Genomic DNA, 27,616 nt, shown 5'->3' with positions numbered 1-27,616 from the left:
ACTATTTTCTTACAGTGATATTTGGAGGGTCACATTTTGATGCTGACAGCAGCACTGACAGGTAATAAAGGCACCCTCAATCACAAAAGTGGCAACTTTTCTTTCTCTGAGGAATGTAATTCCTCAGCAATGAAAAATGAACACAGAACTGGACTTACCCGTTCCATAGCTGCATTGTGATATGGGAGCTCCTCCTCACTGCAAAGGAAAAACAGTGGGTGTGAAACAGTTGAAATCAGGGCAAATTTTTTTTTAAAAATTATAAATCTGTAGGTACACATGATGTCCAACCATCGACCTGTCATCACAAGAGTTATGTAAGCTTCCATTCCACCACATTCAACATGAAACAATGAGCTATTCTGTAAACAGGTTTCCCAGGTGGCTCAGTGTTAAAGAATCTGCTTGCCAATGCAGGAGACACAGGTTTGATCCCCTAGAGAAGGGAATGGCAACCCCACTCCAGTATTTTTGCCTGGAGAGTCCCAAGGACAGAGGAGCCTGGAGCGCTACAGTAGATGGGGTCGCAAGAGTCGCACATGACTGAGAGACTTAAATAACAACATTCTGAAACCACATCTCCTGTCTTCAAATCTCTAGGCCCACTCTGCCCAATCTCGTCATCTTTAGCCACAGGTGGCTGTTTAATTTTAAATGTCAAATAAAATGAAGTCAAATTAAAAGTTCAGTCATCAGCCTCACAAGCCATAACTCAGCTACCACACTGAACAGTATGGATACAGTGAGAACACTTTCACAAATGCTGCAGAAAGTTCCACTGGACAAGACTGCTCTAGTCCAGGGGTCAACAACCCTTTCCTGCAAAGGTAAATACTGAAACAGCAAATATTTTAGGCTTTGTAGACCATACAGTCTTTTTCATAATTACTCAACTCTGATGTCATACTGTGAAAGCAGATGCTGACAGCATGTAAACCAGGTGTGGGTTAGATCCCATAAAACGTTTACAAAAACAGGTGGAGAGCTGGATTTGGCCTACAGGCCATCATTTGCCAACCTCTACCCAAGACCATCACCTCCACTCTCTGTCTCAAACTGTAGCCCGTAACAAATGAGTGTTCAAAACAATTAGTATAAGGAAATAAAACTGCCTCCCATAGATTTAAGAATTAAAAAGAAAACTTAAAACTTTTACTCTGTAAACAGGCAAAGCCTCGTTTGTCAAAACTTCAAAAAGAATAACTTTTTAATGTACAATGAAAGATCAAATCCATTTCTCTGATACAGTAATTTTGTGATATCACCTTCAATATAAAACATTCAGAGACTCGTATTAACTGTCAGTAATGTAAAAACAACTATTTGTACTATCTATAAACAGTGTTATGTGCTTTGAGTTGTTCTATCAGTGGTACTGATGTTTTGACAAATGAGTGGAAGTCACTCAGTCACGTCCGACTCTTTGTGACCCCATGGACTGTAGCCTGCCAGGCTCCTCTGTCTATGGAATTCTCCAGGCCAGAATACTGGTGTGGGTAGCCGTTCCCTTCTCCAGGGGATCTTCCCAACACAGGGATCAAACCCAGGTCTCCTGCATTGCAGGCAGATTCTTTACCATCTGAGCCACCAGGGAAGTCTGGTTTTGACAAGATCTATACATATTTTTGCCTTTCTCTTCATACCAGATAGTAACACTTTTAAGAACACAACACATTAGTATACAAGAGTCCAATGTTTTCAAAAGCATTCTTTGCTACTCTGAAGAGTTCTTAGATAAAGCATAAAGCTATAGCAACAAAACTGATCACAAAATGTTAAGACCTGAAGAGATCTCAGAAAGCTAGTACAACCCCTCATTTCAGATAAGAAAACTAACATTTTCACTCAGTCACCATCATTTACCCTAATACAGAGATGCTTAGTATTATCTAACCCAGTGGGTTCAAACTTAGATTTGTATCTATATTCAAATTGCACAAGAGTGTATGAAAAACAGGCTAAGAAATCAATTCTCAAGAAAAGAAATTTTGAAGATAAATATAAGTTGCTTTTTTATAAGTGGCTACTCATCTTTTCCTTTTGAAAATAGCTTTTGTTATGCTCTTAGTCTAACTTTCCCTGCTAATTTGTGATCTGATTACTGGGGTCAGTGCTGTATGAATGGCACGCATCCATTCTTCACTGACTAGCAGAAGGCGGCCTGTGGACATCACTGGAACATACTTGCCAAGTGATGGGGTCAGCAGGGACATCTTGAAAGAATAAGGACATCTGGCAAGCTCTGGGTGCACCAAGACTGGGATCTCTTGGGTGAGTGGGCTGCCCTGGGCAAGAGCAACCTTCTGTGTGGCTGACTTGAGCATATCCTAACAGTGAACATTCCTAACTGCAAATGAAGTGCCATCTCTGGCTGCCACCACAGGTCAAGTTCTTCAGGGTCCTCCCAATCACTAGACAAGACTAACAGGCCTAACTGTGCCTGCTGTCAACACTGAACCAGAACCAAGCATTGCATGTGTCTATGGAAAGATGGGAACCATCTGCTCAGGCTACGTGGTCTGCATCAGGCAGAGCCTACAGAATGAATCCACCTCTGGCAACCACCAATATGTTCTCTGTATAGATGAGTTTGGGTTTTTCTGTTTTTAGATTTCACATACAAGTGAGCATTTGTCTTTCTCTGACTTATTTCATGTAGTAGAGTTCCATCAGGGTTTATCTCTGTTGTTGCTAGAATTTGTTGTGGTAGAATTTCCTTCTTTTATGGGTGAATAATATTCCACTGTGGATAAACATCACATTTCCATTTATCAGTTGATGGACATTTAGGTTCTTTCTGTGTCTTGGCTACTGAGAATAATGCTGCAATGAACACAGTGGATGCAGATATATTTCTGAGTTAGTGTTTTCATTTCTTTCAGATACATATTCAAAAGTTAAAGTTGCTGGATCATATGGCAGTACTATTTTCAATTTTTTTGAGAAACCTCCGTACTATTTTTCATAGCAACTGTATCGATTTCCACCAATAGTGGGCAAGGGTTCTCTTTTCCCCACATCTTTGGCAAAACTTACTTCTTGTCTCTTTGATGATATCCATTCTAACAGGAGCAATGTGATACTGCCCTGTGATTTGTATTCTGCATATAAGTTCAATAAGCAGGGTGACAATATACAGCCTTGACGTACTCCTTTTCCTCTTTGGAACCAGTCAGTTGTTCCATGTCCAGTTCTAACTGTTGCTTTCTGACCTGCATATAGGTTTCTCAAGAGCCAGGTCAGGTGGTCTGGTATTCCCATCTCTTTCAGAATTTTCCACAGTTGATTGTGATCCACACAGTCAAAGGCTTTGGCATAGTCAATAAAGCAGAAATAGATGTTTTTCTGGAACTCTCTTGCTTTTTCCAAGATCCAGCAGATGTTGGCAATTTGATCTCTGGTTTCTCTGCCTTTTCTAAAACCAGCTTGAACATCTGGAAGTTCACAGATCACCTTACCTGGATCTATTTGTTTTTTCAATCTGTTAGTAAGCTTAAAGGAATTACTAATTAGATTGTATGTACCTGTGGTTTTTCAATAGTTCAGGTTGAGTATTTCTGTAACTATGAAACTCCAGTACTTTGGCCACCTCACGCAAGGAGTTGACTCATTGGAAAAGACTCTGATGCTGGGAGGGATTGGGGGCAGGAAGAGAAGGGGACGACAGAGGATGAGATGGCTGGATGGCATCACTGACTCGATGGACGTGAGTCTCAGTGAACTCTGGGAGTTGGTGATGGACAGGGAGGCCTGGCATGCTGCGATTCATGGGGTCGTGAAGAGTCAGACACAACTCAGCGACTGAACTGAACTGATGAGATAAAGTTTCATTTGGAAACATAAAAGTTAACTAACTTGTTAAAATCAGTTAGCTCAATATACTGACTAAATTTCACTTCAGATTTTGTAGCAAATTTTGTCTTAGATTAACACTAGTCAAAATTAGTCAAAATTATTGGATGGGTAGAAGTTCTCCTCAAGGCCCTGTCATTAAAACAGATACTCTTGAACAAAAACACCATTAGTCTGGATTTCAAGTATTTATAGTTATCCCAGGGACAGGGGAGCCTGGTGGGCTGCCGTCTATGGGGTCGCAGAGAGTCAGACATGACTGAAGCAACTTAGCAGCAGAAGCAGCAGCATACTAAACTTCAGACAATGTATGCATGTTTTTAAGAAGTGGTTGAAAATCTGAGGCTTGGTATTATCTTTTTCTGTAAAAGTTTCCTTGTAATTCTTCTATTAATAACTTGTGGCCTAAAAGCATTATCTATCATTATCCAAATACCAAGCATTCTTTGTTGAGCAGTGACTATTTTTGAAAAAAAAAAAAAAGTTGAAAGTTCAAATGCTGAAAGTTCTCTAAGTTCTTAAAAAAGCTGGACTTCTCCACTCTCCAGATGCATCACAGGCACATAGCTGGGGACAGCTTCCCATTTCTGCATACTAAACAAAGATGACCCTGTTCCACCAGCAAGCCAGGCTGGTTTGCCAACAGTTTTTATATTTATTGTGAAATCTGCTATAAAACCAAGTTAGTCCTGTGCCGTGTTTGTTAATTATGGTCATCCTTCTTCACATATAACAAGTAATTTAACTTACAAAAACTGTCATTATACATGAAGTCAGCAGCCTTCAGAGAAGGCTACAAAGTTACTTTGTACCATTTTATTGATATTGACACTTAAAATCCATGTTTACCATAGAACCAATAAAAAACTACAAAGAATTAAAACAGCAGCAAGAAGCGCTCTTTTGATGGAGGTCTGAGAGGGAGCGAGGTCTAGACGCCTGCGCCAGGTGGCCTTACTCAGTAGCACAGAAAAACCCAGCTTACAGTGACCAGTGACCAGAGGCACCAGCAGCAACCTCGGAACAGCGTCTCACTGAAACGAGGCGCTGTACCAAAAATCAATACTTGTGTAAAATTCCATAAAGCACAACATCACACTAAACCCCGTTTCTGTGTTCATCATTTTCCTTCGTAGGGCCTGCTTTAGGTTTGCATCACAGAGTAAATAAAAAATTCAGTGGGCTGGCCGGAAAACTGGTTCGGCCTTGTTTCCAAAGACTGGGTGAGCTCACCACTATCTAAGCGTCCATCTCAGGAGAGGAATCATTTCAAACAGGCCCCCTTCTTAGGCATTCTTCTTTTCCCCTTTAATTTTCCTCCAGGCATTTCAAAAAGCTTCACTGATGTTTGTCTTATTAAAACTACAGAGGAGTAATAGTAACAGGCAGTAGAACGCAGAAGTTCCAAACTCAGGCTCTGCCGTGAGCTGCCAAAGTCAGTTCCTCGGAGCTGACATTTACTGCAAGCAGAACCTGGGCAAGCTGTTTGACCTCTCCGTGCTTCCGTTCATCTTAAGAAAGATAAAAAGAGTACCTATGTCTAACAGGTTTAGAAAGGAATAATCCACGTAAACAGCTTAGAACAGTGCCCAGCACACAGTAAGTGCTCAATAAATATGAGCTAATATTATTAAGGTAAATCACTGGTCTATTTCCCACTACAGACAAATGGACCTGAGCACAGAGGTGAAAACAAATCTGGAATAACTGTGATTTTTAGATTGCCAAATACAGGTTAGGCTTCTGGGCCAGAACCTAGTAGGTAACTCCCAGGCCCTTTTGTACTGTAAGAGGTTTTCATGTGTCAGTGTTAATTGCTCAGTCATGTTCAACTCTTTGTGACCCCACAGACTGTAGGCTGCCAGTCTCCTCTGTCCATGGAATTCTCCAGGTAAGAATACTGGACTGGGTTGCTGTGGGGAGACAGCAAAGTAGCCAAGATGGCATGTTCAGGCTCTCTCGCCCAGTGTTTTGTAAATAATGATTATGTAACAGCTGAGATCATTTATAGCACTGAACATGCACGTCAGGAGGTACTGTATGCATACATGAGCTAGGAAGCAGCAGCATTTAGTGCTGTGTCATGGCTGCGTCCGTTGGGTCCGCCATGAGAGGGGAGAATATAGCGTGTCTGCTGCTATGGCTGCTGCGTCAGCCAGGAGAGAGGTTGTGTTGTGTTAGGTTATGCTGTCTGTTGCATCAACCATGAGAGGGGAGAATAAATGTGTCTGCAGTTCCTACGGCTCCTCGAGTCTTCTTACAGCCTCTTAGCTCATGCCTTGCCTATCCTGGGTTCAGCGAACAGTATGCACAGTGAGATACAGCAAGATAGTTCCCATCCCTTCTCCAGGCGACCTTCCTGACCCAGGGATCAAACCCAGGTCTCCCGCATTGCAGGCAGATTCTTCTACCTTCTGAGCTACCAGGGAAGCCCTTTTCATGTTATTTTGTACTGTATTAGACCATTTTTTTCATAAAAACATCTTTTAGAGTGGTTCACTGCCATCACAAATACTTGAAGAGGTCAAAAATCAGCTGAGTTGTAGCCTACCTTGTGAATCAAAATCTGAGATAGAACCCAGAAATCTATTTAAACAAACAAACATTCTCCGGCTAATTCTAACATGCAGGAAATTTGGGGACCCAGTGATCTTATGGTGCCCAATGCTCAAAGTGTCCTTCAAACAGCATTCACACACCTCAGAATCGCACATGAACCCACACAAGGGTAAAAATCACCTCCTGCCTCATTTGTGGCCAAGTCTGCTTTACTTATAAAAAAGTGAAAGTGGGGCTTTCCTTTAAGAATAGTATTTTCATCATAAAGACTGCTCTCGTTGGTCTGTTGAAATTCCAAGTCTTCTAATTGCAACTACTCAGGAGAACATTTTGGATATGCTGATATCATTAGGTAGCATAATAACACCTGAGGTTTGTCTAGACCCGTAGGTAGCATTCTGTCATTTTATTTCTTCAAAGCTTCAAGTAGCCCTAAGTATGCAGGCAGTTAATGATTTCTGTTTCACAGATAAGGCGTGAAATGGTTAACTGAGACCAGCAAAGCCAGAAGAACAGCACACATTGTCTAACTCCCAGAACAGTTTCTGTTTGCTTGAGAGACCCTGAGAAAAACATGATACAACAAAATATTTTCTAAATGCAAGAAAACTGAACAGAAAGGAAAAAGAAGGTCTGAGTACTATAAAGTTACTCCTAGGAACCTCCTAAGAAATTTTATTTTTTCTTCAAAATGTAATCATGTGTCATAAAATAAAAATCCCTGGCTTTTTCTTCTTCATAACATATGAGACTGGGGAAAATGTGAATAAGTGGCAAAGGTAATTAATAAATTGCATGGAACCAAACGAACTATAGAGATGTAGCAGAGTCCCTAGCCTGGCAATCTAAACAAAGCTGGAACCAGAACCCGCAGACTCCTATCAGTGCAGGACAAGGGTCAAAACCACTCTAACTACTTTATAGTGCTCCAGACCTTTCTCAACTCTTTGTACAACAAATTCAGGATAAATGGAATTAATTTTGAGAAGCAATAACACAAATACACTTCCAACCGTAAGGAAGATCAATGGCATTTCATTCCATTGCTCATTTTTAGGCTGCATAACACTGACGTTCTGACTGCTAATTATTTTTTAAATGCACTTATATAAAATAAAATGCCTTATAATTATTTTCGAAATACAAGTTGTTATTGATTTCCATTTAATTCTGCTAAATTATTAATACAACTCATTTATTCCACTTAATGTTCTTCTTAAAACACAATGAACATTAAAGATTATATTCTTAGCTATAGTTCAATTTCAATCATAGAGGTTAAAAAATGCCAGGAACTTAACTTAAAAAAAAAAAGAAGAAGAAAAGCAGGCTGCAGGACTAATCCTGGAGTCTTAATCACAGCAATGCTATTAAAAACAAAAAAAATCAATGCAATAGGTGACCATAGAAACATAATTTCAAAAGTCAGCTTTCAAACTATGCAACTTACTGTAAGAAGCCAAATCTATCCGTGACTTTGTAAACAAGGTAATCAGCATCTTCCCAAGGTTCAATCTCTGCACCTTCTCGTCCCTATAGAAGGGGACAAAGAAAAGTGTTACTGGGAATATATAAAACTGAATAATTTCTTTAAAAGACCAAAAAACAAGGGTTAGAAAAAACTATGTCTCGCCTTTTCATCCTAACTTCTCAGAAAAGCGGACCACCTACTTTGCCTCTCTTCTTCCCCACTTCCCTCCTCCACTGGCCCTAATACTATCCTTCCCAAGGTCAAAACGGCCTCCCTCCATCAGATCCATGGACACTCCAGCCTCCTCATCGAGTGAACTGTTCGGGTACACTCATCAGTGCTGCTCACGCAACCTCACGACACCACCATGTCCTGGCTCTCCCGTCCCTGCCCTACTATTCCGCGCTGGCTTCCTCGTGGGTCCTTCCTGAGTGCCGGTGGGCCCAGCGCTCTGTCCTCAGCCCACTGCCCATCACAATCCCCTCTTGAGCTGTGAACACCAGCACTGATGAGAGCAGGAGCCCCAGAAGGGTCTATCCCATCCCTCACACTTCACACTCTGTACCTGACCGTCTCATGGAACCTCCACCTGAGGGTATTTACAACAGCCAGTCAGCTCACTCGCTCTACTCCACAAACGTGAGAACCTTGTGGGCAAAGCATCCCTGTAACTCTTATTTGTACAGTGATTCCCCAAGGCCTAGCATGATATCTGACCTGGTCACTTAGTGTTAACTGCAGGAAAAAAATGCACACAAGCATGAATGAATGACGGTTCTATTCATTTTAAATTAGTTAAATAGTTAAATAAATTAACTAGGTTTCTTGCAGAGTATGCTAAAACCTAGTCATAATAATAGGAAACTGTGTCTGATGTTTCAAACAAGCAACTTAAAAACAAACTCTGGGAACAGATTGTTAAGTTGAGCCCTGCCTGCATGTTCCTGTAGGGCACAGTCCAGATGGCCTTCTATAATTTCATGTTCCTGTTATTCTCACAAATCATCAAAAACAATAGACACAAAACTACATGCAACCAATATAAATATAAAACATGACATTTATAGATCACAGCTACAACTCATTATAGATCTCAAGAGATAAAAGGTACTAATAAGGACATATGTAAATTGTCAACAACTGTGATATTCTGGGGCATCAAAAACCAGATTCCACAACTAACTTGAGGATAAAAAGCTAGAGATTATACTTCATGTACCAATTCAAATTTCAGATCCATGTTTTCTATTTTCAATATCACATATCAATTAAATAAAATAGGTATTTAACTCTATATACTAATGTAATCAAAACATTTATTGAATACCTACTATGAGCCAGAACTGTTGTAGGTATTTAGGATACAAAAGCAAATCAAACAAGAGAAATTCTTACCCTCAGAGAGTTCACATTCTAGGAAGGCGAGCAGGCAACAAAATGTAATAAAAAGTATGCTGACATTTTAAAAGCTATGGTGAAAAATAAAGAGAAAGGGGACAGAGAGGGCCAGAGGATGGAGGGGGATATTCAACAGTGTGGTCAGAGAACAGTTCACTAAGAGGCAGCATCAGGGCAAAGAGAAAGAGGAGGCGAAAGGGCACGAGGGTATCCAGCACACAAGTGCTCCAGGCAGAAGAAACAGCCTGTGCGAAGGCCCTGAGACAGGAGCAAGCCTGGAAGAATAACAGGCGACCAGCGTGGCTGGAGAAGAAGGACGGAGGGGGAGAAACTACGGAGGCAAAGCCAGAGAAATTAGATGACTTCAACAGTCATGGGAAATAATCAAACTGCCACTGTAATTTAAGCCCTCCAAAAAGCAAATCCTCTTCTATTTATATTTTTGAAAATAGAAATTAATTAAAGAGTAATGATGAATACTTACTTTGTCATATTTAGCAACTATTTCGGCTCGCTCCTGGGCAAGTTTAAGTGCTACATCCTGGTTTGAATCTGTGGAGAGACCAAATTTCAGTGAACTGTTGTTTAAAGATTTACAAAATTAATTAATCATAAAACTAAGACAAAACAAGTGAAAATAAAACAATAAATTGATGCTGCCTAAAATGACAAATCAGCAAAAATCAAATAAACTTACAAGGGTGAGTTAAGTATCCATAACTACAACTTTGAAATATCTACATATCTACTATTTTGATGTTACATACCACCCTCAAAAGAAAGCAAATCTGTTAACACAGCATTAAGTTAGGGGATATGTAAATCTTATCCCTCAAGAGTTATATTTGGATCTAATTTCACAGAAATAAGAATTAAAGTAGAAACTGGAAATGAGAGTTCTAAGTTTTCAGATGAAATCCACTTGGGTAGGTGATGAGAAGAGCATTCAAGAAGGCTTTTAAAAATTTAGGTAATTTACTCACAAAATAAACTAATGCAAGATAGAGTTTAAGGGTTTTAAAAATATATTTCTCTGACATGATGAATATAATCATTTCTTTACATTTAGCCTGAGGTCCCCCTTATCAACTGTCCCAACTATTATCATAATGTGCAGTTTTACCACAACACACACCCTTCTTTCTCATTACCCATCATGTTATCTTTCAAAAACGTAAGTCTGACAATGATTAGAGATCAAAATATGAAATAGTATGGATATGATTACACACCCAAGTCCCATAAATTAAAAGATCAATGACCGGCTATATATAAAAGGCACCTCTGGTCAAGACGGAAAACAAGCATTCCAGTGGAAACTGGGCAAAGGTCACGAGCAAGAAACTCACAGAAGCAACAACAGCAGAGACAAACCTGTTCTCAGGAAGCGCCCGGCAGACAGTAAGATCCTGCCAGCAGTGATCTTACATGCCTTATCACACTTAATTCCGGGCTTTATCCTGTTAATTCTATTACACAGATGAAAAAAAAAAAGAAAACAAAAAACAGGGTTTAAAGATTTTAACCGACTTGTCTAAGGTCACACAGCTAGTAAACAGCAACGATAGGATTCAGAGGATATTGAATCTACAGCCCATAATTTTAACCATTACTGTATTAAATGATCACTGAAAGACACAAAAAAGGATGTCCAGTGAAATATGGCAGATGGGACACACACTTTTATATCCATTCCTCCTAAAACCCCACTAAACTGACAACATGGGGTTCTTTAAATCCTGGCCCTCAGGGGCACAGCAATGGAGGTTCCAAAGAGGTGAGGGTGGGGTTGAAAACAAGTAGTTGACTGAAGAAGCCAAGTTCCTAAGAGTTGAAGGGAGGCATGTGTGTATGTAAGAGGCTGAGTGCGGGGAAGCCATCCTCGCCCTCCAAAGCAGGAAATCATGAGATAATGACTAAATCTGCAGAACAGGAAGTGGTAATATAGGCATGTTATCTAGTGCTTTGGAAGTAAATAGAAAATCAATCAGCTGGGACTGGAGAGCAGTTACTTCTATGGGTGGGCAGCCTGGTGGGGAAGCGTGTGGAAGTGAGCTTATTTTTCAAAGTAAGTTTTACAGATCCTAAATCTTTACACCAAGTAAAGTTCTGACAAAAATAAAAGCTAATTTTAAAAGCCAAGACATGCAGGGCAGGGCCAGGGGGAATCAAGTCATTAGAAACTAAAGAAATGCAAGTTTTAAAATACCACTTTGCACCTATCTCAGACTGACCCCAAAACGCAGCAATATTACTCAGTCTCGATACAGTGTGGGGCGATGTGCCCTCACTGACACTCGGTGGATTCACAAATGTATCAACTCTTTCTGGAAAGCATCTTGATAAAACATATCAAAAATCTTCAAAACAGGCATCTCCTTTACCCAACAGTTCCACCTCTAGGAATTTATGACAAGGAGATAATCACAAGGTTGTTTATAATAGTAAATACAGCAAAACAGAAATCTGTCAATTTCTTAAAGCTTATTTGGGGGAAAAAGTGTTTATGCCACTGCTTTTCTCGAAGTGTCAATTGAGAACCTTTGCGGGAAATGTGAATAAATGACACAATGGTCCAATAAAATGGTTTTCAGTAAACTAATGCATCCCAGGTGGCACCAGTGGTAAAGAATCCACCTGCCAGTGCAGGAGACCTAAGAGATGCAGGTTTGATCCCTGGGTCAAGAAGATCCCCTGAAGGAGGGCATGGCAACCCACTCCAGTATTCTTCCCTGGAGAATCCTATGGGCAGAGAAGCCTGGCCAGCTAAGCCCATAGGGTCGCAAAGAGTTGGATATGACTGAAGCGACTTGGCACACACAGGATGCACTCAGAAGTCTGGGATACTCAGCTCAATTATACACATATGAATTATCTTATTTTAGACTTAGGAACCTTCCTCAACTCCTTTCTCCCTCTTCCTTTACCCAGTTTTAACCCATTGCATTCATATACCCACCAAAAGGGCAGGGGAAGCAAATGAACAGAAAATAAACTCAAACTAGGAACCCTGACCACACAGTAAATTCCATTTCCATTATCAGAACAGCTAAGCATGAATTTCTATGGTGACTGGGCAAAATTCAATAAATGAGGGCTTTCTCGGAAGTATTTTATACCAGCCCCTTATTTCTGCTACTAGTCCTAGGAATCTCAACTATACTTCTAGCTTAACAATGAAAAGTTTAATAAAAGTATAAAGGTAAGAACTGGGAACAGTATAGAGCTGGGAAATGAAGATACAAAATATCCCAAGAAAACATCTTTGTGGCTGTAAGATACTATGCTTTACATGGATCCATCTCCAGTCTAGAAATTTCTAGAAAGGAAAACCTAGCCAATAATAGAGGCTGTCCTGGAACTGGATGAAGCTGTGCTCTAATGTTATGAAAGAAAAATGACTAAAATGATTAGCGCAGCTGATTCTGAATCAAGTAAGTGCTAGTCTTAAATTCCTTTAGAAAGCTCTTGTTATTTCCCCATGAGGAGAAAAATCTGTGGTATTAATAAATGTAAAAGAGAACAGATTTAAAGTCAAACTTATCTTATAAAATATAGCCAAACCTGCTTCTTTGAAGAGACTAAATGGAAATGCCAATCTTTCCCGACACTGAGTTTAGAGACATCGTTTAAGGCAATCATCTTTCCAGAAAGTAGTGTCCTTATGCAGAATTCACTGAAGTTAAATTATGCTGCACACTGTCTTATCTACAGTTGAGAAGTTTATTAAGAATTATAATAGAATAATCCCTATGGTTTTGTTCTGATTGCTTATTTAGAAATTCCACTGCAGAACAAAGAGTTTGCCCTAAAAACACTGACCACAGAGGGCACGGCAGCCGTCTTGTGCCTGCAAGTGTGCCCCGACTTCAGGCAACCATTAAACAGCAGCAGTGGTCCTGGGCACTTACACCACCAGTCATCAAACAACAGAACTACCAGAGTAGTCAGCTCAAATGCAAACAAATTACTCTAATTGACTTTCCATCTAATATAAGAACGTCTCAAAGTATAAGAGGCACATTTTAAGCAGTTAAAGATCGAAAGACATTTGGATTAAAAACTCAAGTACATATAAAACATCTCGGGGCACAAGTGTACAGAAGAAAATAACGACAGCATTTTAAGAACACCTCTAATTCCATGTAACCATAAGAACTTTTAAGAATCAAGCATCCACCTGAACTGTAATAGCCCCAGACTGTAATGAACAATTCACTCAAAGGTTTTAAATTTTAAATTCAATCCAATGACACAAAATTGACAGACCATTTTTCCTAGTATACATTTTGACAGATGAATGTTAAATAAATATATATTTTAACATAAAAAGTACTTTACCCTTTGTTAGATAACCAGTCTGGCCCTGGGAATTAACAACAGCTTCAGTCCTCATAGAGTAGATTTATCTATACAAGATTCCATTCCTGCTCTCCAGCTACAAGTACGCCACAGTGCTAGGCGGCCCCTCACACATTCTGCAACAAACTGAAACACAAGAGTGGAAGGCAGCTCTGCTTTAAACTATTTGTGAAACAAACACAAGAAAGAAAAGGTTTGAGATATATTCTAGGGAGAATAAAAGACCTTGCTGTGGTTACACAGACTACAGATACCCAAACAAAGATGATGTTTGTTGAGGGTAAAAACATGCGTCTCAGGCTCCATCCCAAGTATGAGCCACACCAGCCTACACCCAGCATTCCAGCTGGTAACAAACAGGGGCTTTGAATAAGCCTTAATCTTGAGCTTCAAAACCAGCCACATTCTTACTACTTTTATCAAAACTTGTCTTGGAGCAACAAAGAAAATTTTTATTTAAAACAAACTAAATCTAAGTATGAATACTCAAGTACATTTTATAACAATTTTAATGATACTTTTTAAAAAGCTTCAGCCCGTTTCAGACACTAAGCAAATACATACTAAATTCTGGAGGGTTTGGGAAATATTTCACACAGCACACACTACAAGTGAAATAAAAGTTTCATGATACAATATGCGTAACTACCGCAGGGCAGCACTGCGAAGTGCGGAGTCTCGCCTTCTGCCCTTCATTGTGTCCTTCTTTCTTTTTTAAAAAGTGAGTTGGGACCTACAATATGGAAACTACTTTGCAAACATGGCAGCCATGTTAAAGCCATGCTTATGCACATTAATTACACTAATGAATTAAGTTTACAATCAAACTTAACTTACACTTAAGCTTAAGCCAGTTGTAAGAAGCTCAGGGAGAGGGTTGAAAGTCCAAATCATAAACCAGGACGTGGGGGTGCGGGGCGGAAAGTGTCCCCTTGTCTTTTGAGCTTCTGGAGGGTGCCTGCTTTCCTTGGCTCCAGGCCCCTTCCTTCACATCACTCCAACCTCTTGCCGCCATCCTCAAATCTCCTCCCTCCTCTGACCTTTTTGTCCTCTTCTCATAAGGTTCCTGTGATGACATTGTGCCCACCTTCATGATCCAGATCAGCTTCCCATTCGAAAATCCCTTTTGACATATTAGGTACATCCTCACCATCCAGCCATCTCATCCTCTGTCGTCCCCTTCGCCTCCTGCCCCCAATCCCTCCCAGCATCAGAGTCTTTTCCAATGAGTCAACTCTTCACATGAGGTGGCCAAAGTACTGCAGTTTCAGCTTTAGCATCATTCCGTCCAAAGAAATCCCAGGGCTGATCTCCTTCAGAATGGACTGCTTGGATCTCCTTGCAGTCCAAGGGACTCTCAAGAGTCTTCTCCAACACCACAGTTCAAAAGCATCAATTCTTCGGCGCTCAGCCTTCTTCACAGTCCAACTCTCACATCCATACGTGACAACAGGAAAAACCATAGCCTTGACTAGACGGACCTTTGTTGGCAAAGTAATGTCTCTGCTTTTGAATATGCTATCTAGGTTGGTCATAACTTTCCGAGGAGTACGCTTCTTTTAATTTCATGGCTGCAGTCACATCTGCAGTAATTATGGAGCCCCAAAAATAAAGTCTGACACTGTTTCCACTGTTTCCCCATCTATTTCCCATGAAGTGATGGGACTGGATGCCAGGATCTTTATTTTCTGAATGTTGAGCTTTAAGCCAACTTTTTCACTCTCCACTTTCACTTTCATCAAGAGGCTTTTGAGTTCCTCTTCACTTTCTGCCATAAGGGTGGTGTCATCTGCATATCTGAGGTTATTGATATTTCTCCCGGCAATCTTGATTCCAGCTTGTGTTTCTTCCAGTCCAGCGTTTCTCATGATGTACCCTGCATGTAAGTTAAATAAGCAGGGTGACAATATACAGCCTTGACGTACTCCTTTTCCTATATGGAACCAGTCTGTTCCATGTCCAGTTTTAACTGTTGCTTTCTGACCTGCATACAGATTTCTCAAGAGGCAGGTCAGGTGGTCTGGTATTCCCATCTCTTTCAGAATTTTCCACAGTTTATTATGATCCACACAGTCAAAGGCTTTGGCATAGTCAATAAAGCAGAAATAGATGTTTTTCTGGAACTCTCTTGCTTTTTCCATGATCCAGCAGATGTTGGCAATTTGATCTCTGGTTCCTCTGCCTTTTCTAAAACCAGCTTGAACATCAGGAAGTTCACAGTTCACGTATCGCTGAAGCCTGGCTTGGAGAATTTTGAGCATTACTTTACTAGCATGTGAGATGAGTGCAATTGTGCGGTAGTTTGAGCATTCTTTGGCATTGCCTTTCTTTGGGATTGCAATGAAAACTGACCTTGTCCAGTCCTGTGGCCACTGCTGAGTTTTCCAAACTTGCTGGCAGATTGAGTGCAGCACTTTCACAGCATTATCTTTCAGGATTTGAAATAGCTCCACTGGAATTCCATCACCTCCACTAGCTTTCTTCGTAGTGATGCTTTCTAAGGCCCACTTGACTTCACATTCCAGGATGTCTGGCTCTAGGTGAGTGATCACACCATTGTGATTATCTGGGTTGTGAAGCTCTTTTTTGTACAGTTCTTCTGTGTATTCTTGCCACCTCTTCTTAATATCTTCTGCTTCTGTTAGGTCCATACCATTTCTGTCCTTTATCGAGCCCATCTTTGCATGAAATGTTCCCTTGGTAACTCTAATTTTCCTGAAGAGATCTCTAGTCTTTCCTATTCTGTAGTTTTCCTCTATTTCTTTGCATTGATGGCTAAGGAAGGCTTTCTTATCTCTTCTTGCTATTCTGTGGAACTCTGCATTCAGATGCTTATATCTTTCCTTTTCTCCTTTGCTTTTCACTGACTCGACGGACGTGAGTCTGAGTGAACTCCAGGAGCTGGTGATGGACAGGGAGGCCTGGCGTGCTGCGGTTCATGAGGTCGCAAAGAGTCGGACACAACTGAGCGACTGAACTGAACTGACACCTTCCAGAGATTAGGATGTTGTGGGGAGTCAATCTTCAGCTCAACACACCTTGTACTATCTGTAAACGTTTTTATTTTTTCTTCATACTTAATCAGTTGTTTGTCTAGATACAGAATTCCAAGCTCATGATAAATTTTTTTTTCCCTCAGAACTTTGAAAATAAGTGCTGCATTACCTTCTGGCTGATTAGAAATCTGATGCCAGTCTAATTACATTTACAGGAGCCAAGGAAAGCAGACAGCCTCCAGAAGCTCAAAAAGACACGGGGATACCTGACCCCCCTTCTCGAGGCATCCCAGCATCTCCCCTGGTGTCTCCCCGAGGAATAAGCCCTGCTGACACCTGACTTTAGCCCAGTGTAACTACGTACATCCTCCAGAATAGTAGGAGGATCAATTTCGTTGCTTTAAGCCACCAAGTTTGTGACAGGCAGCAACAGGAAACTAATACAATGATTCACAGTTTACTGCCTCAACAATGTTTCTCTGACAAAGACTCTCTCCTTGTCCAAACTTTACTAGGCCTTGACCTTGGCCTCCATCCTGTCTTCAGCCTGCCTCACCCATCTATAGCAAGAATCCCCCCCACCCTTGATACCTCATCACCTTTGCTATCTGGTCAGATTTCTCCTCCTCCACCCTTGATATCCAGTAACCCTGGCCTGTCTCTACCAAAAATCCTGTTATATAAGTTTAGCAAGATTCCCCCATCACTGAGGTCTCCTCTTAGTAACTTTGCACCCACCAAAGCCCTCATTTGGTGAATTAATGATAAATCCCTTACTGTACTTGGAGTTGAGCCCTATCTTTCTCCCCTATTGTGATATTCTTGACACTCCTTGGAACAGCCCTGAATAAAGTCTTCTTTATTGTTGTAATAAGTGTTAGAATAATTTTTTTCTTTAACAGAATCAAAATGAGCAGCAGACACTGGATCCATGAAATCTCCAGAGGCTAAAATTGGACATTTCCAGATGCCAACGGGGCAGCTGCCTAGAGAGTTACGAGACTGCATTAGAAGAGGGAATACAAAGTTTCTTCAAGAAGAAAGTGGATGCCAGGCAACATACAGATCACGGCATTATTGCAATACGGTAAACGCTTACATATAAAAGACACCAAAAAGAGGTAAGAGGACTGTTAGAAATCTCAGGACAAACAAAGCAGGGAGAGCTGAAAAGTCATGGTCAAATATTGATATGAAGTAATATACAAAGGGGTGTGGCTATGGATTTGATACACATGGGAAAAGTGAATCCATCTGACCATGACACTGTCAGTAGGATTATATTTCTTTCCTACACACCTCATCATTATATTTAACACTGAAGTAAACTATACTGACTACTGACTTTATGATTATATAAGAATTTTATTGGCTTTTAATGTTCAGTATCAACTATACACACAGTGTCTAAAACTGAACTCTGATCTGAACAGCTGCATATGCTCCACTCCCAGCCTAAGTCCCCACTCCTAGAAGCAGCCACCATTCTCTCCCAAAACTCTTCTCCACACTGTACAAGAATCTGCATGTACGTATGCACAGGCACATATATTTAAATGTCCCTTTTCTATTTAAAAACTAGAACCATTCTATATATAATTCTAGAGATTACTCTTTTCTTGCTTAACAGTGCATCTTCAAGCTTATGCACATCAACACCTACCCAGTGGTATGCCAGTAAAAGCTTAGCAACCAGTTCCCGGAGGGAAGAAGTACAGGCTGTGAGCTCTGGTTTGTGGTATCTGCCAATTTCCATGCTGTGAAGATTCCCACCGCAGTGGCCAATTCCCAAGATACCAACGTGACGTCACTGAACAGAGAGATCAGGTTGGCTCCAATAAGTCCGTGGATCTCCCTCAACCCTTTTTCACAGCTGTAAAGTTTCCTAATGCACTAATGTAAGTTATCAATCAGTCCTCTCTTAGAACGTGACTAGGATAAAGCAGAGAGTCAATTTGTAATGAGAGCTAAAGATGAAACATTATGAGGTAAAGAGCTTAACCAGCTATGGTGACCAAAGGCAAGCAGAAAAAACGAGGAAGCAGAAACCACAAGCAAGCTGAGAGATGCTGCAGGGAGGAAAACGGTGCCCAGTATGCAGGGCACAGCAGAGTCACTATCATACAGACCTTTCAGCCTAAAAATAAGACACACAAGCCTGTCCCTATGTTGCTGCTGCTGGCTCTCCTTTCCCGTGCGATGCATGCACGCAGCAAGTGCTCTTTTCCCGAAATTCTCTGAATAAGTTATCCATGTCTATGAGTTCCTTAATGTCATCTCATCTTTCAGAGTATCAATGGTGCCTAAACAATGTTTCAGTTATTTGTGATCACCTTCTTAGTATAGATTTTGTTATTGTAGTTGTTCAGTCACTAAGTTGTGTGTGACTCTTCGGGACCCTATGGACTAGAGCAGGCCAGGCTTCCCTGTCCCCCACTATCTCCCAGAATTTGCTCAAATTCATGTCCACTGAGTCGGATTATGAACTAAGATACCTCAATAATAAAGTTTTTTTTAATAATAAAATCTTAATAGGCACCATTGCTAAAAACTTCAGCATTTATCTTGCCATGTTCTAGATCCAAGACTGGAAGGAATGCTCAGAGAAGAAATGCCAGAAACATCAAAATACAACTAAAAACAAACAAAATAAAGGAAGGCACACCAGTCACATGAGAACCTGAAATACCACTTATTTTAAATGGTCATTCTGTGAGAGATGAAATTAAATACAGCACTTAAAGTGACATATGCCTGCTCTGCAACCAAATTTATTCTGGAGCGGCATCCCAGGAGACCTTGACGTCCTGAGCCAAACGCTCCCCCTGGTGGTCCTGTGAGGAACGATCCAGAACCTCCAATCCTTTTACAACCCTCTGCTGGGAGGAACTCTGACCCAAAGATCGGCTGCTTATGAGCCCTCCAGCACAGTCCCACCCCCGCCTCTCACAACTCAGTTAACTCCACATTCAACAAATGTCTCATCAAAAAAAAAAGTACAACCTCAAGAACCCATTTCTCTCCTTCTTCCTTCTCCCACTGGAGCAATAATCTTAGAAAAATCATTTGGCTTCCTTCCCTCTTTCCATGTTAACTTGGAAACAACATAACAACAAGATTCTCATCATAGCTGCAATTATAAAAACAGCATAACTAGTCATGATCAAGGGCAGGGGCAGCCAAAGACGGAAAGTCAATACAGGAAAGAACCAAGGCCATAAACCCAAAGGTCCTCAGAAATGCCCCAACTTCCACTTCAGAAGAGCCACACAAGCTTCCACATACATCTTCATAGTCCTCCTCTGGTAATATGCATTGTCTGAGACAATAAAAGTGTTCAAAACAACAAACCTAAAGCCTCAATTTAAGCTTTTATTTGTCAGCATAAATAGGATTTGTACCTTTCCATTCAAAATACTTCTATTATCTCACTAAGCAGCATGATGTCAACATTTTCTACAATGTCAAGCTTTCATTTTAAAACTTTTCATTAAATACACAGAACACATTTCTTCAAATTCTCATACAGAAGCCCAGTTTTCAACAAGGATGAGTGGGATTGAGGAGAGATGTGAACGTCCTCATGTGAGCAGGTCTGTACCTTGTTGCTCAACTGAGTTCCTTCCAACACTTTCCCAACTGCCATCACAACCTCCTTTCACAGGGTCCCCCAACTTATCCAGGTCCTTTTTCTGCTTTTACAAACAAAAAGATCAACATTTTATAACTGGCAGGTCACTTGTATGTTCTGTTTCAGTTGTAAGCATATACATTTTAAGAGCTGTAAGAATAGGACAAATCTCCAATATTTTAAAATGGAGCACCCAGCATCACAGAGAGATTTCAGTTCAGTTGCTCAGTCGTGTCTGACTCTTTGCGACCCCATGAACCTCATCACACTAGGCCTCCCTGTCCATCACCAACTCCCGGAGTCTACCTAAACCCATGTCCATTGAGTCAGTGATGCCATCCAGCCATCTCATCCTCTGTCATCCCCTTCTCCTCCTGCCCTCAATCTTTCCCAAAATCAGGGTCTTTTCAAATGAGTCAGCTCTTCACATCAGGTGGCCAAAGTATTGGAGTTTCAGCTTCAGCATCAGTCCCTCCAATGAACAGCCAGGACTGATTTCCTTTAGGATGGATCTCCTTGCAGTCCAAAGAACTCCCAAGAGTCTTCTCCAACACCACAGTTCAAAAGCATCAATTCTTCGGTGCTCAGCTTTCTTTATAGTACTTCTGTTACTAATAAAATATTTTAAATCATAATCTTAAGAATAATTACTTGCTTCTTGATTTCCAGAAGGATGAGAAACAAAATCATTTTAAAGTCCTACAATTACTAATAAAGTTTCATTACTATAACAGAGAGGATAATATTTGCCCCTCAAATTTAATCATGACTACAGACTTAGATAGAACTGGTCACAGCTCCTTTAGGTCCACTGTACTTTTACCATCTATTTACCTACAACAATCTACTGAACACACTTATTTCCAAGTCACTCCTATTAAACTGTAATCTTCATGAACAAAAGACTGTACCTCACTCATCTTGACATCTCTTGTGCTACCACAGTGCCTGGCACACAGTAGCTGCTTACTAAATACTTCTATATAGCTTCATTGCAAAGAAAATAAAAATAAAAATGTCTTTACTAAAGAGCCTCTTGATGAAAGTGAAAGAGGAGAGTGAAAAAGTTGGCTTAAAACTCAACATTTAGAAAACTAAGATCATGGTATCCGGTCCCATCACTTCATGGGAAATAGATGGGGCAACAGTGGAAACAGTGTCAGACTTTATTTTCTTGGGCTCCAAAATCACTGCAGATGGTGACTGCAGCCATGAAATTCAAAGACACTTGCTCCCTGGAAGGAAAGCTATGACAAACCTAGACAGTATATTAAAAAGCAGAGACATTACTTTGCCAACAAAGGTCCATATAGTCAAAGTTTTTTTTTTTTTCCAGTAGTCACGTAGGTATGTGAGAGTTGGACTATAAAGAAAGCTAAGTGCTGAAGAATTGACGCTTTTGAACTGTGGTGTTGGAAAGGACTCTTGAGAGTCCCTTAGACTCCAAGAAGATCCAACCAGTCCATCCTAAAGGAAATCAGTCCTGAATACTTATTGGAAGGACTGATGTTGAAGCTGAAACTCCAATACTTTGGCCACCTGATGCAAAGAACCGACTTGCTGGGAAAGATTGAAGGCGGGAAGAGAAGGGGATGACAGAGGATGAGATGGTTGGATGGCATCACCGACTCAATGGACATGAGCTTGAGTAGGCTCCAGGAGTTGGTGATGGACAGGGAAGTCTGGCATGCTGCAGTCCATGGGGTTGCAAAGAGACAGACACGACTGAGTGACTGAACTACTGAACTGAACTTGCTAAAGATTGTTAGCTTTCTCATATATTTTATTCTGTTTTTTTTTTTTTTAAATACTATTTCAAGGGAGCATTTGAAATTTTATTAAGACTCAGACAGGAGAAGTCACAGTCCAAGTAGCACTTGTGATTATTTACAAGATCCTCATATTCATTAAGGAACGAATGAAGACATACATGATTAACTGTGTGTATGTACGTGTGTGGCTCCTGAAAGATGAAGAAACCAGAGCCTTGTTATGTCTGTGTTCCCATCTATACCCCTCACATTTTCCCTCCTTCTAGCTCCCCAGCCTACTCACAGACCATCACTGTCTCACTTGCTTTACAGGAAGGTCTTCCTTACTCGGCTGTGTGTGCCACATCGTACTTCACAAAGGGCATTCACTAGAGCAACGTTCCCAGCTCCCCTACTCCTCTCAGAAGCTAGGGGTTGGCTTGGCTGTGCTAGTCACCCGGTGGGTAAATCTAAGTCGAGAGAGGCTAATAAGTCCTTTCCACTTCAGATCTAATGTCAGGTCCTCCATCAGCCGACACAGGAGGCATTTTGCTCTCCATCTGTCAATCTCTCCTGCCCTACTTCTCAAAGAGAAAGAGCATCACTGCTGCTTCCCTAGAACTCCCAAAATCAGACTAGTAACGCCAACATTTATGTGTAAGATGATTCACAGAGACATGACGTGATGTAACAATGCTTAAATACCATTACTACTGGAGAGAAACATAATTATTACTTGTTGAATGTGAGTTTAATTCCCACACTTGGCGGCAGGGTTGAATGACAAAATTGCAACAACAGATCCTTAGAACCAAGACAAGCATATGAGTCATTTTACTCACTTCAACCGCCTACAGTTGCTGGCAAACTCAAGATTACACCTTAGCAGTTCTTCCAGTAGCACGAGAGCATGATTGTATTAACAGATGACACAAGACTGGTCTGCAACAACTCCCTGTTTGTGGAAGCTTTATAACCTGCTTAGTGAGGTTTAACAGGTACCAGACATTTGCCACGGAGAAGGCAATGGCACCCCACTCCAGTACTCTTGCCTGAAAAATCCCATGGACAGAGGAGCCTGGTGGGCTGCAGTCCATGGGGTCGCTAAGAGTCGGACACGACTAAGCAACTTCACTTTCACTTTTCACTTTCATGCATTGGAGGAGGAAATGGCAACCCACTCCAGTGTTCTTGCCTGGAGAATCCCAGGGACGGGGGAGCCTGGTGAGCTGCTGTCTATGGAGTCGCACAGAGCTGGACACGACTGAAGGGGACATTTGCCATGCATTTGCTATGCGTAGTATCACATAATCAAATGCCTTCATGATTAATTTCTATGATTATAGAAAGAATTCTGTTGAATTCAGTTCATTTACTTAACTTTCACAACTCTTTTCAGCTCATTCAGAATTATAAGCATTACAGTTTTATTCATTACAATAAAACTTTGTGCTGAATTCAGCTCAATGGATTTTAATAAGAAATAATGCAATTACACCAAATTCTTGAAGGCCAGATATAAAACAGAGAATTCACAGACTGCTCATCCTAATAGCAAATAACTAATCCCACAAGTAGTTTGGCAAGCTTTATTCTCACCCAAAGGTAACTTTTCCACTCTTTAAATCAAAGATGCAAATATGTAAAAACCAAATTGTGCTCAAAATGGCACACGAAAATAAGAACTAAGTATTACCCAGAACAACTGAGTAGCACACAGGAAGAACTGCATTAACGCATAAGCGGAAGTATGAACTATGCAAGTATCCAGTCCCCACACAGCCCTTAGGTTCAAATTGGGACATAAGCCCATCAAAAGTCAGAAATTTGGGATACGATAAATGTTTTACATGCTCGCATCATATTGAAGCTGCCATTCATTCACTCATTAAATAAGACAGAGAGCCCTAAAGTTCGACACAATACCACAGAATTCTCACAACATACAGCACATTTCACCCAACAAACCCTAAGAATGTGATCTATACACTTCTCATGTGTATGTGTGTTTAATATGAAATGTTTCTTTACATGGTTACTGTAACTGTGTTAACAATGTTATGTTTGAGTGACCAGTATAGGATAAGATTTATTTTGCATAACAAACATCAAAATGCTATACATATAGGGTCCGTCACTGATCAGGAGTCCTGATGACTTAAGTGCCAACAAAGAGCCAGCCAGGCTCATAAGTAGGAGCTAGCACTTACTCTGTGCAATTTTAAAGTCTTATGTATGTTATTTCATTTAATGTCTTCACATCAAAACTAAGAAGTAGGTATCATTAGCATTCATTTAAGAGACAAGAAAATTATTAGGTAAATGAACTTGCAAGGATTACACAGCTTTGAAGTTGCAGAATTGGCATTCAGACCCAGGCAATATGGCTCCAGAGTGCTCTTAACCACTCCACATGGTCTCTGAATAAATAAAAAAGGAAATTGAACAAAGGCTTATCAAGAGGATCTGTCAACAGGAATACTCAGAACAGTATTAAACAAGGGCAAGAGGCCATGGAAATGCTCTCCAGTCAACAGGAAGTCAACATGTTTCTGAAGAGGAGAGAGAACAGAAAAGCTGTGGAGAAAATGACCACCACTCAGGAAGGAAGGGGCTTCCCAGGTGGCACTAGTGGTAAACAACCAGCCTGCCAGTGCAGAAGACACAGTAAGACACGGGTTCGATCCCTGGGTCGGGAAGACCCCCTGCAGGAGGGCATGGTAACCCACTCCAGTTTCCTTGCCTGGAGAAGCCCATGGACGGGGGAGCCTGGAGGGCTTCAGTCCACAGAGTCTCAAAGAGCTGGACACGACTGAAGCGACTTATCATACACGTAGGAAGGAAGAACAGTTTAGTCTGCCTGTTAACAGCTGCCTGTTGAACTTTTATAGCTCATTAGGCACTGTGCTAGGTACACAGAAAATCTCAAACAGTTCTATAATCTTTTACATTTTACAGATGACAAAAATAAAATGCAGAGGTCAAGCAATTTGTCCAAGTCTAAATTATCATCAGAGTTCAACTCAAACCCACAGCTGAAAGGCTCCAAAGTCTGTGTCCACCTGCCCACTATGCTAGAGAGAGAAAGTGTGTATGTGTGTCTAAACTAATAAGGTATATGCTACCAAGAAACTGGTGCAGGGCCACCAGAAAGTGGGTTAGTTCATTCCAGTGTGCTCAAAACTACTGCTCTGGTTGTATTTCCACAGTGAGTGTCCTATTCTAATAAAAAGAAAAGTCTTCCTATATCTGAAAATGATTACTTTCCAGAGTTACTTATTCCTTACACTTTCAGATACCCAAGTGTCCAAGGTTTCCTCCATTGATACTATAAAGCCGCCATAGTTTTATGGTTAGAAAATGCATTTTCACAGTATCATAAACAAGGAAGCAAATTTTTTCAAAGTTTAAATTGAGGCAGCTAAATATTGTTTTCATACACAACTAGATACAAGTAAGCTTTGGGGGAAAAAAAAAGCTTTCCTAGTTATCAACTGCCAGACTCTGGGCAGGAAAACAGGAGACATGGGCTCCCCACCCACGGCATCTCACATACTGTTCATTCATTATAACCCAGTCCACCACTTTTTGTTTTCCAAACCTTTCAACCACATGTTTCTTTCTACATGTAACACATATTGCTCTTCAGAGTAAAGATTCATTAGCTCTCAAGTGTATCAAACTTAAAAAAAAAATAGTCCCAACACATCTATTGGTTATTTGTAGTAGATAATACTATACAAGATTCCAGAGTTTCCCTGACAAAGACACCTTAATAAAACAAAACAGACACTGTTCACCAAAGCGAAAGGAACGAGCAGTGAATTTCTCACACCTTTGTTCCAATGGAGGCACAGCTGTTTCTAACAGTATTTACTCCCTAAAAGCAGTCCATCAGTTCAATCCGAGTATTACCTTGGAACACAAATGTGCATAATTTTAAGAAAGACCAGATGCCTTCACAAAATTTAAAAACAAGTCTAATCACATCCAAAGATATATTCCTTTAATATTATGAAATGCCTATATAATGTTGCATACATTACCTTCCAGATAATGTATATAACATACCTGAGAAAAAAAGCAGTAGTAGCGTATAGATTTCCAAAGAAACTTGCACTGTTACATTCAAGGTTTAAAAATAAGAAATAATCTTAAATGCAACTGACTGATGAAAGAAAAGGGGAAAGGGTGGCCATTGGGCTCCAGGTAACAACTTGCCTGGAGACCCTGAAAATTCACATTTAGTTTTCTTGTCAGCAACCTATAAATCCCATTCCCACCCCAATGCCTCACTCTCAATTTACCTCAAAAACTTATACACAGGCTCAATCAGATTCTAAACAATTTTTTTTTTTTGGTACACAGCAGCCAAGCAATAAAACTCTTTTAAGAAGTCACTAAGGGGGAAGAGAGCCTCTTCCAGCATGATGAGTTATGCGAACTTCCACATAAAAGATTACCATACTCCAGAACTCCAGAAGACTGACTATAAAAACACACTTCATATTAAAGACCTGCCATCCTTCTCACTGCAGGAAGTATTTCTTAGAAAGCATTGTTAACCACTCAATGAGTAAACTATCTGAAATTACAAAATGCATTTAGGACAGTAATCCAATTCCTCTTTTATGAGTAAATAAACATGGCCAACTTCACAAAGCAGCAAAATGATGGGAAATGATGTAAAATGTCCATCAATTCAGCTATTAAAAATCATGAAGCAATATTCTGTACTGATTTGACTTGGATTCATCTCCAAGATGTACTGTAAGTAGAGGGGGAAAATGTCAAGGTTCAGAACAGTGTGTATAACACACGACGGGGGTCAGGGATGAACATAAATACACAAAGTTCACAGCAGCTGTCTGGGGGAGATGAGTGGAAAGGACACTTATCTTTCACTGGATAACCTTCAATACCCTTGAACTATTTATCATGTACATGTGCCACCTTATCAAACCCTAACATGAAAGTGTTAACAATTGTAAAGATAATGAGCAGGAGAAAAATCCTTCCTCAGGAAAAGGCTGAGATTTACTGTGTATCCAACATAGCTGCTTCTGCACAAGCAGATGAACCCTCGTTTTAGCCTCCAGAGACCCCTCTCAAGTGCAAGGCCACCTCAGCTTTTCCTGATGGAATGGCCTCACCTTCCAGTTGTCTTTACTGCTCTAAAGGAAGGAAAGGAAGAGTAGAAATTCAAAGAGATGGGGACTATCTCTTTCCAATGACCAAAAGAAAACCAATTAATACTTTCACTTCCAGCAGCCCAAGCAGGCAGGGGACCTGTGTCAGCGCATAAAGAGGAGATCAAGAGTCTATATTCTACCTTCTGGATAAATGAATAGAAAACGAGGCCCAGAGAAACTTATCCTTATCCACCATAATAATCTGAAAGGATCAGCTGTACTGAGAACTGCAAAATTTAAACAAAGGATAGTATGTTACATTTTACACTGTTAAGGGCTGGTTCAAATACTTAAAAAAATAAGCACAAACCAAACAATAAAACTGACAGAGCATCTGCCTGAGCAGATCACACCACTTTCCTGGTCAATTCACTGACAAAGGAGATTCTTATTACTGACAAATC

At 40.5% G+C, this 27,616-nt stretch overlaps 1 protein-coding gene across 7 annotated transcripts in view; it reads right to left on the bottom strand.

Annotated features, from left to right (window-relative positions):
- USP6NL (USP6 N-terminal like) overlaps positions 1–27,616 on the bottom strand; it is a 210,209-nt gene that overhangs the window by 47,327 nt on the left and 135,266 nt on the right. For 6 of the 7 annotated variants that reach the window (XM_061435711.1, XM_061435710.1, XM_061435713.1 and 3 more), the window contains exons 3-5: positions 9,765–9,832; positions 7,862–7,944; positions 159–198 (exon numbers count right to left, since the gene is read on the bottom strand). In XM_061435711.1, the coding sequence (XP_061291695.1) occupies positions 159–198; positions 7,862–7,944; positions 9,765–9,832 (191 nt within the window). Of the gene's footprint in view, positions 1–158; positions 199–7,861; positions 7,945–9,764; positions 9,833–13,621; positions 13,818–27,616 lie in introns of those variants that run through there. The other variant, XM_061435709.1, reaches the window with a different exon arrangement.

This window comes from Bos javanicus, chromosome 13, assembly GCF_032452875.1.
Source record: "Bos javanicus breed banteng chromosome 13, ARS-OSU_banteng_1.0, whole genome shotgun sequence".
Classification (NCBI taxonomy): domain Eukaryota; kingdom Metazoa; phylum Chordata; class Mammalia; order Artiodactyla; family Bovidae; genus Bos; species Bos javanicus.
This window is presented reverse-complemented; position numbering and strand designations above follow the sequence as displayed.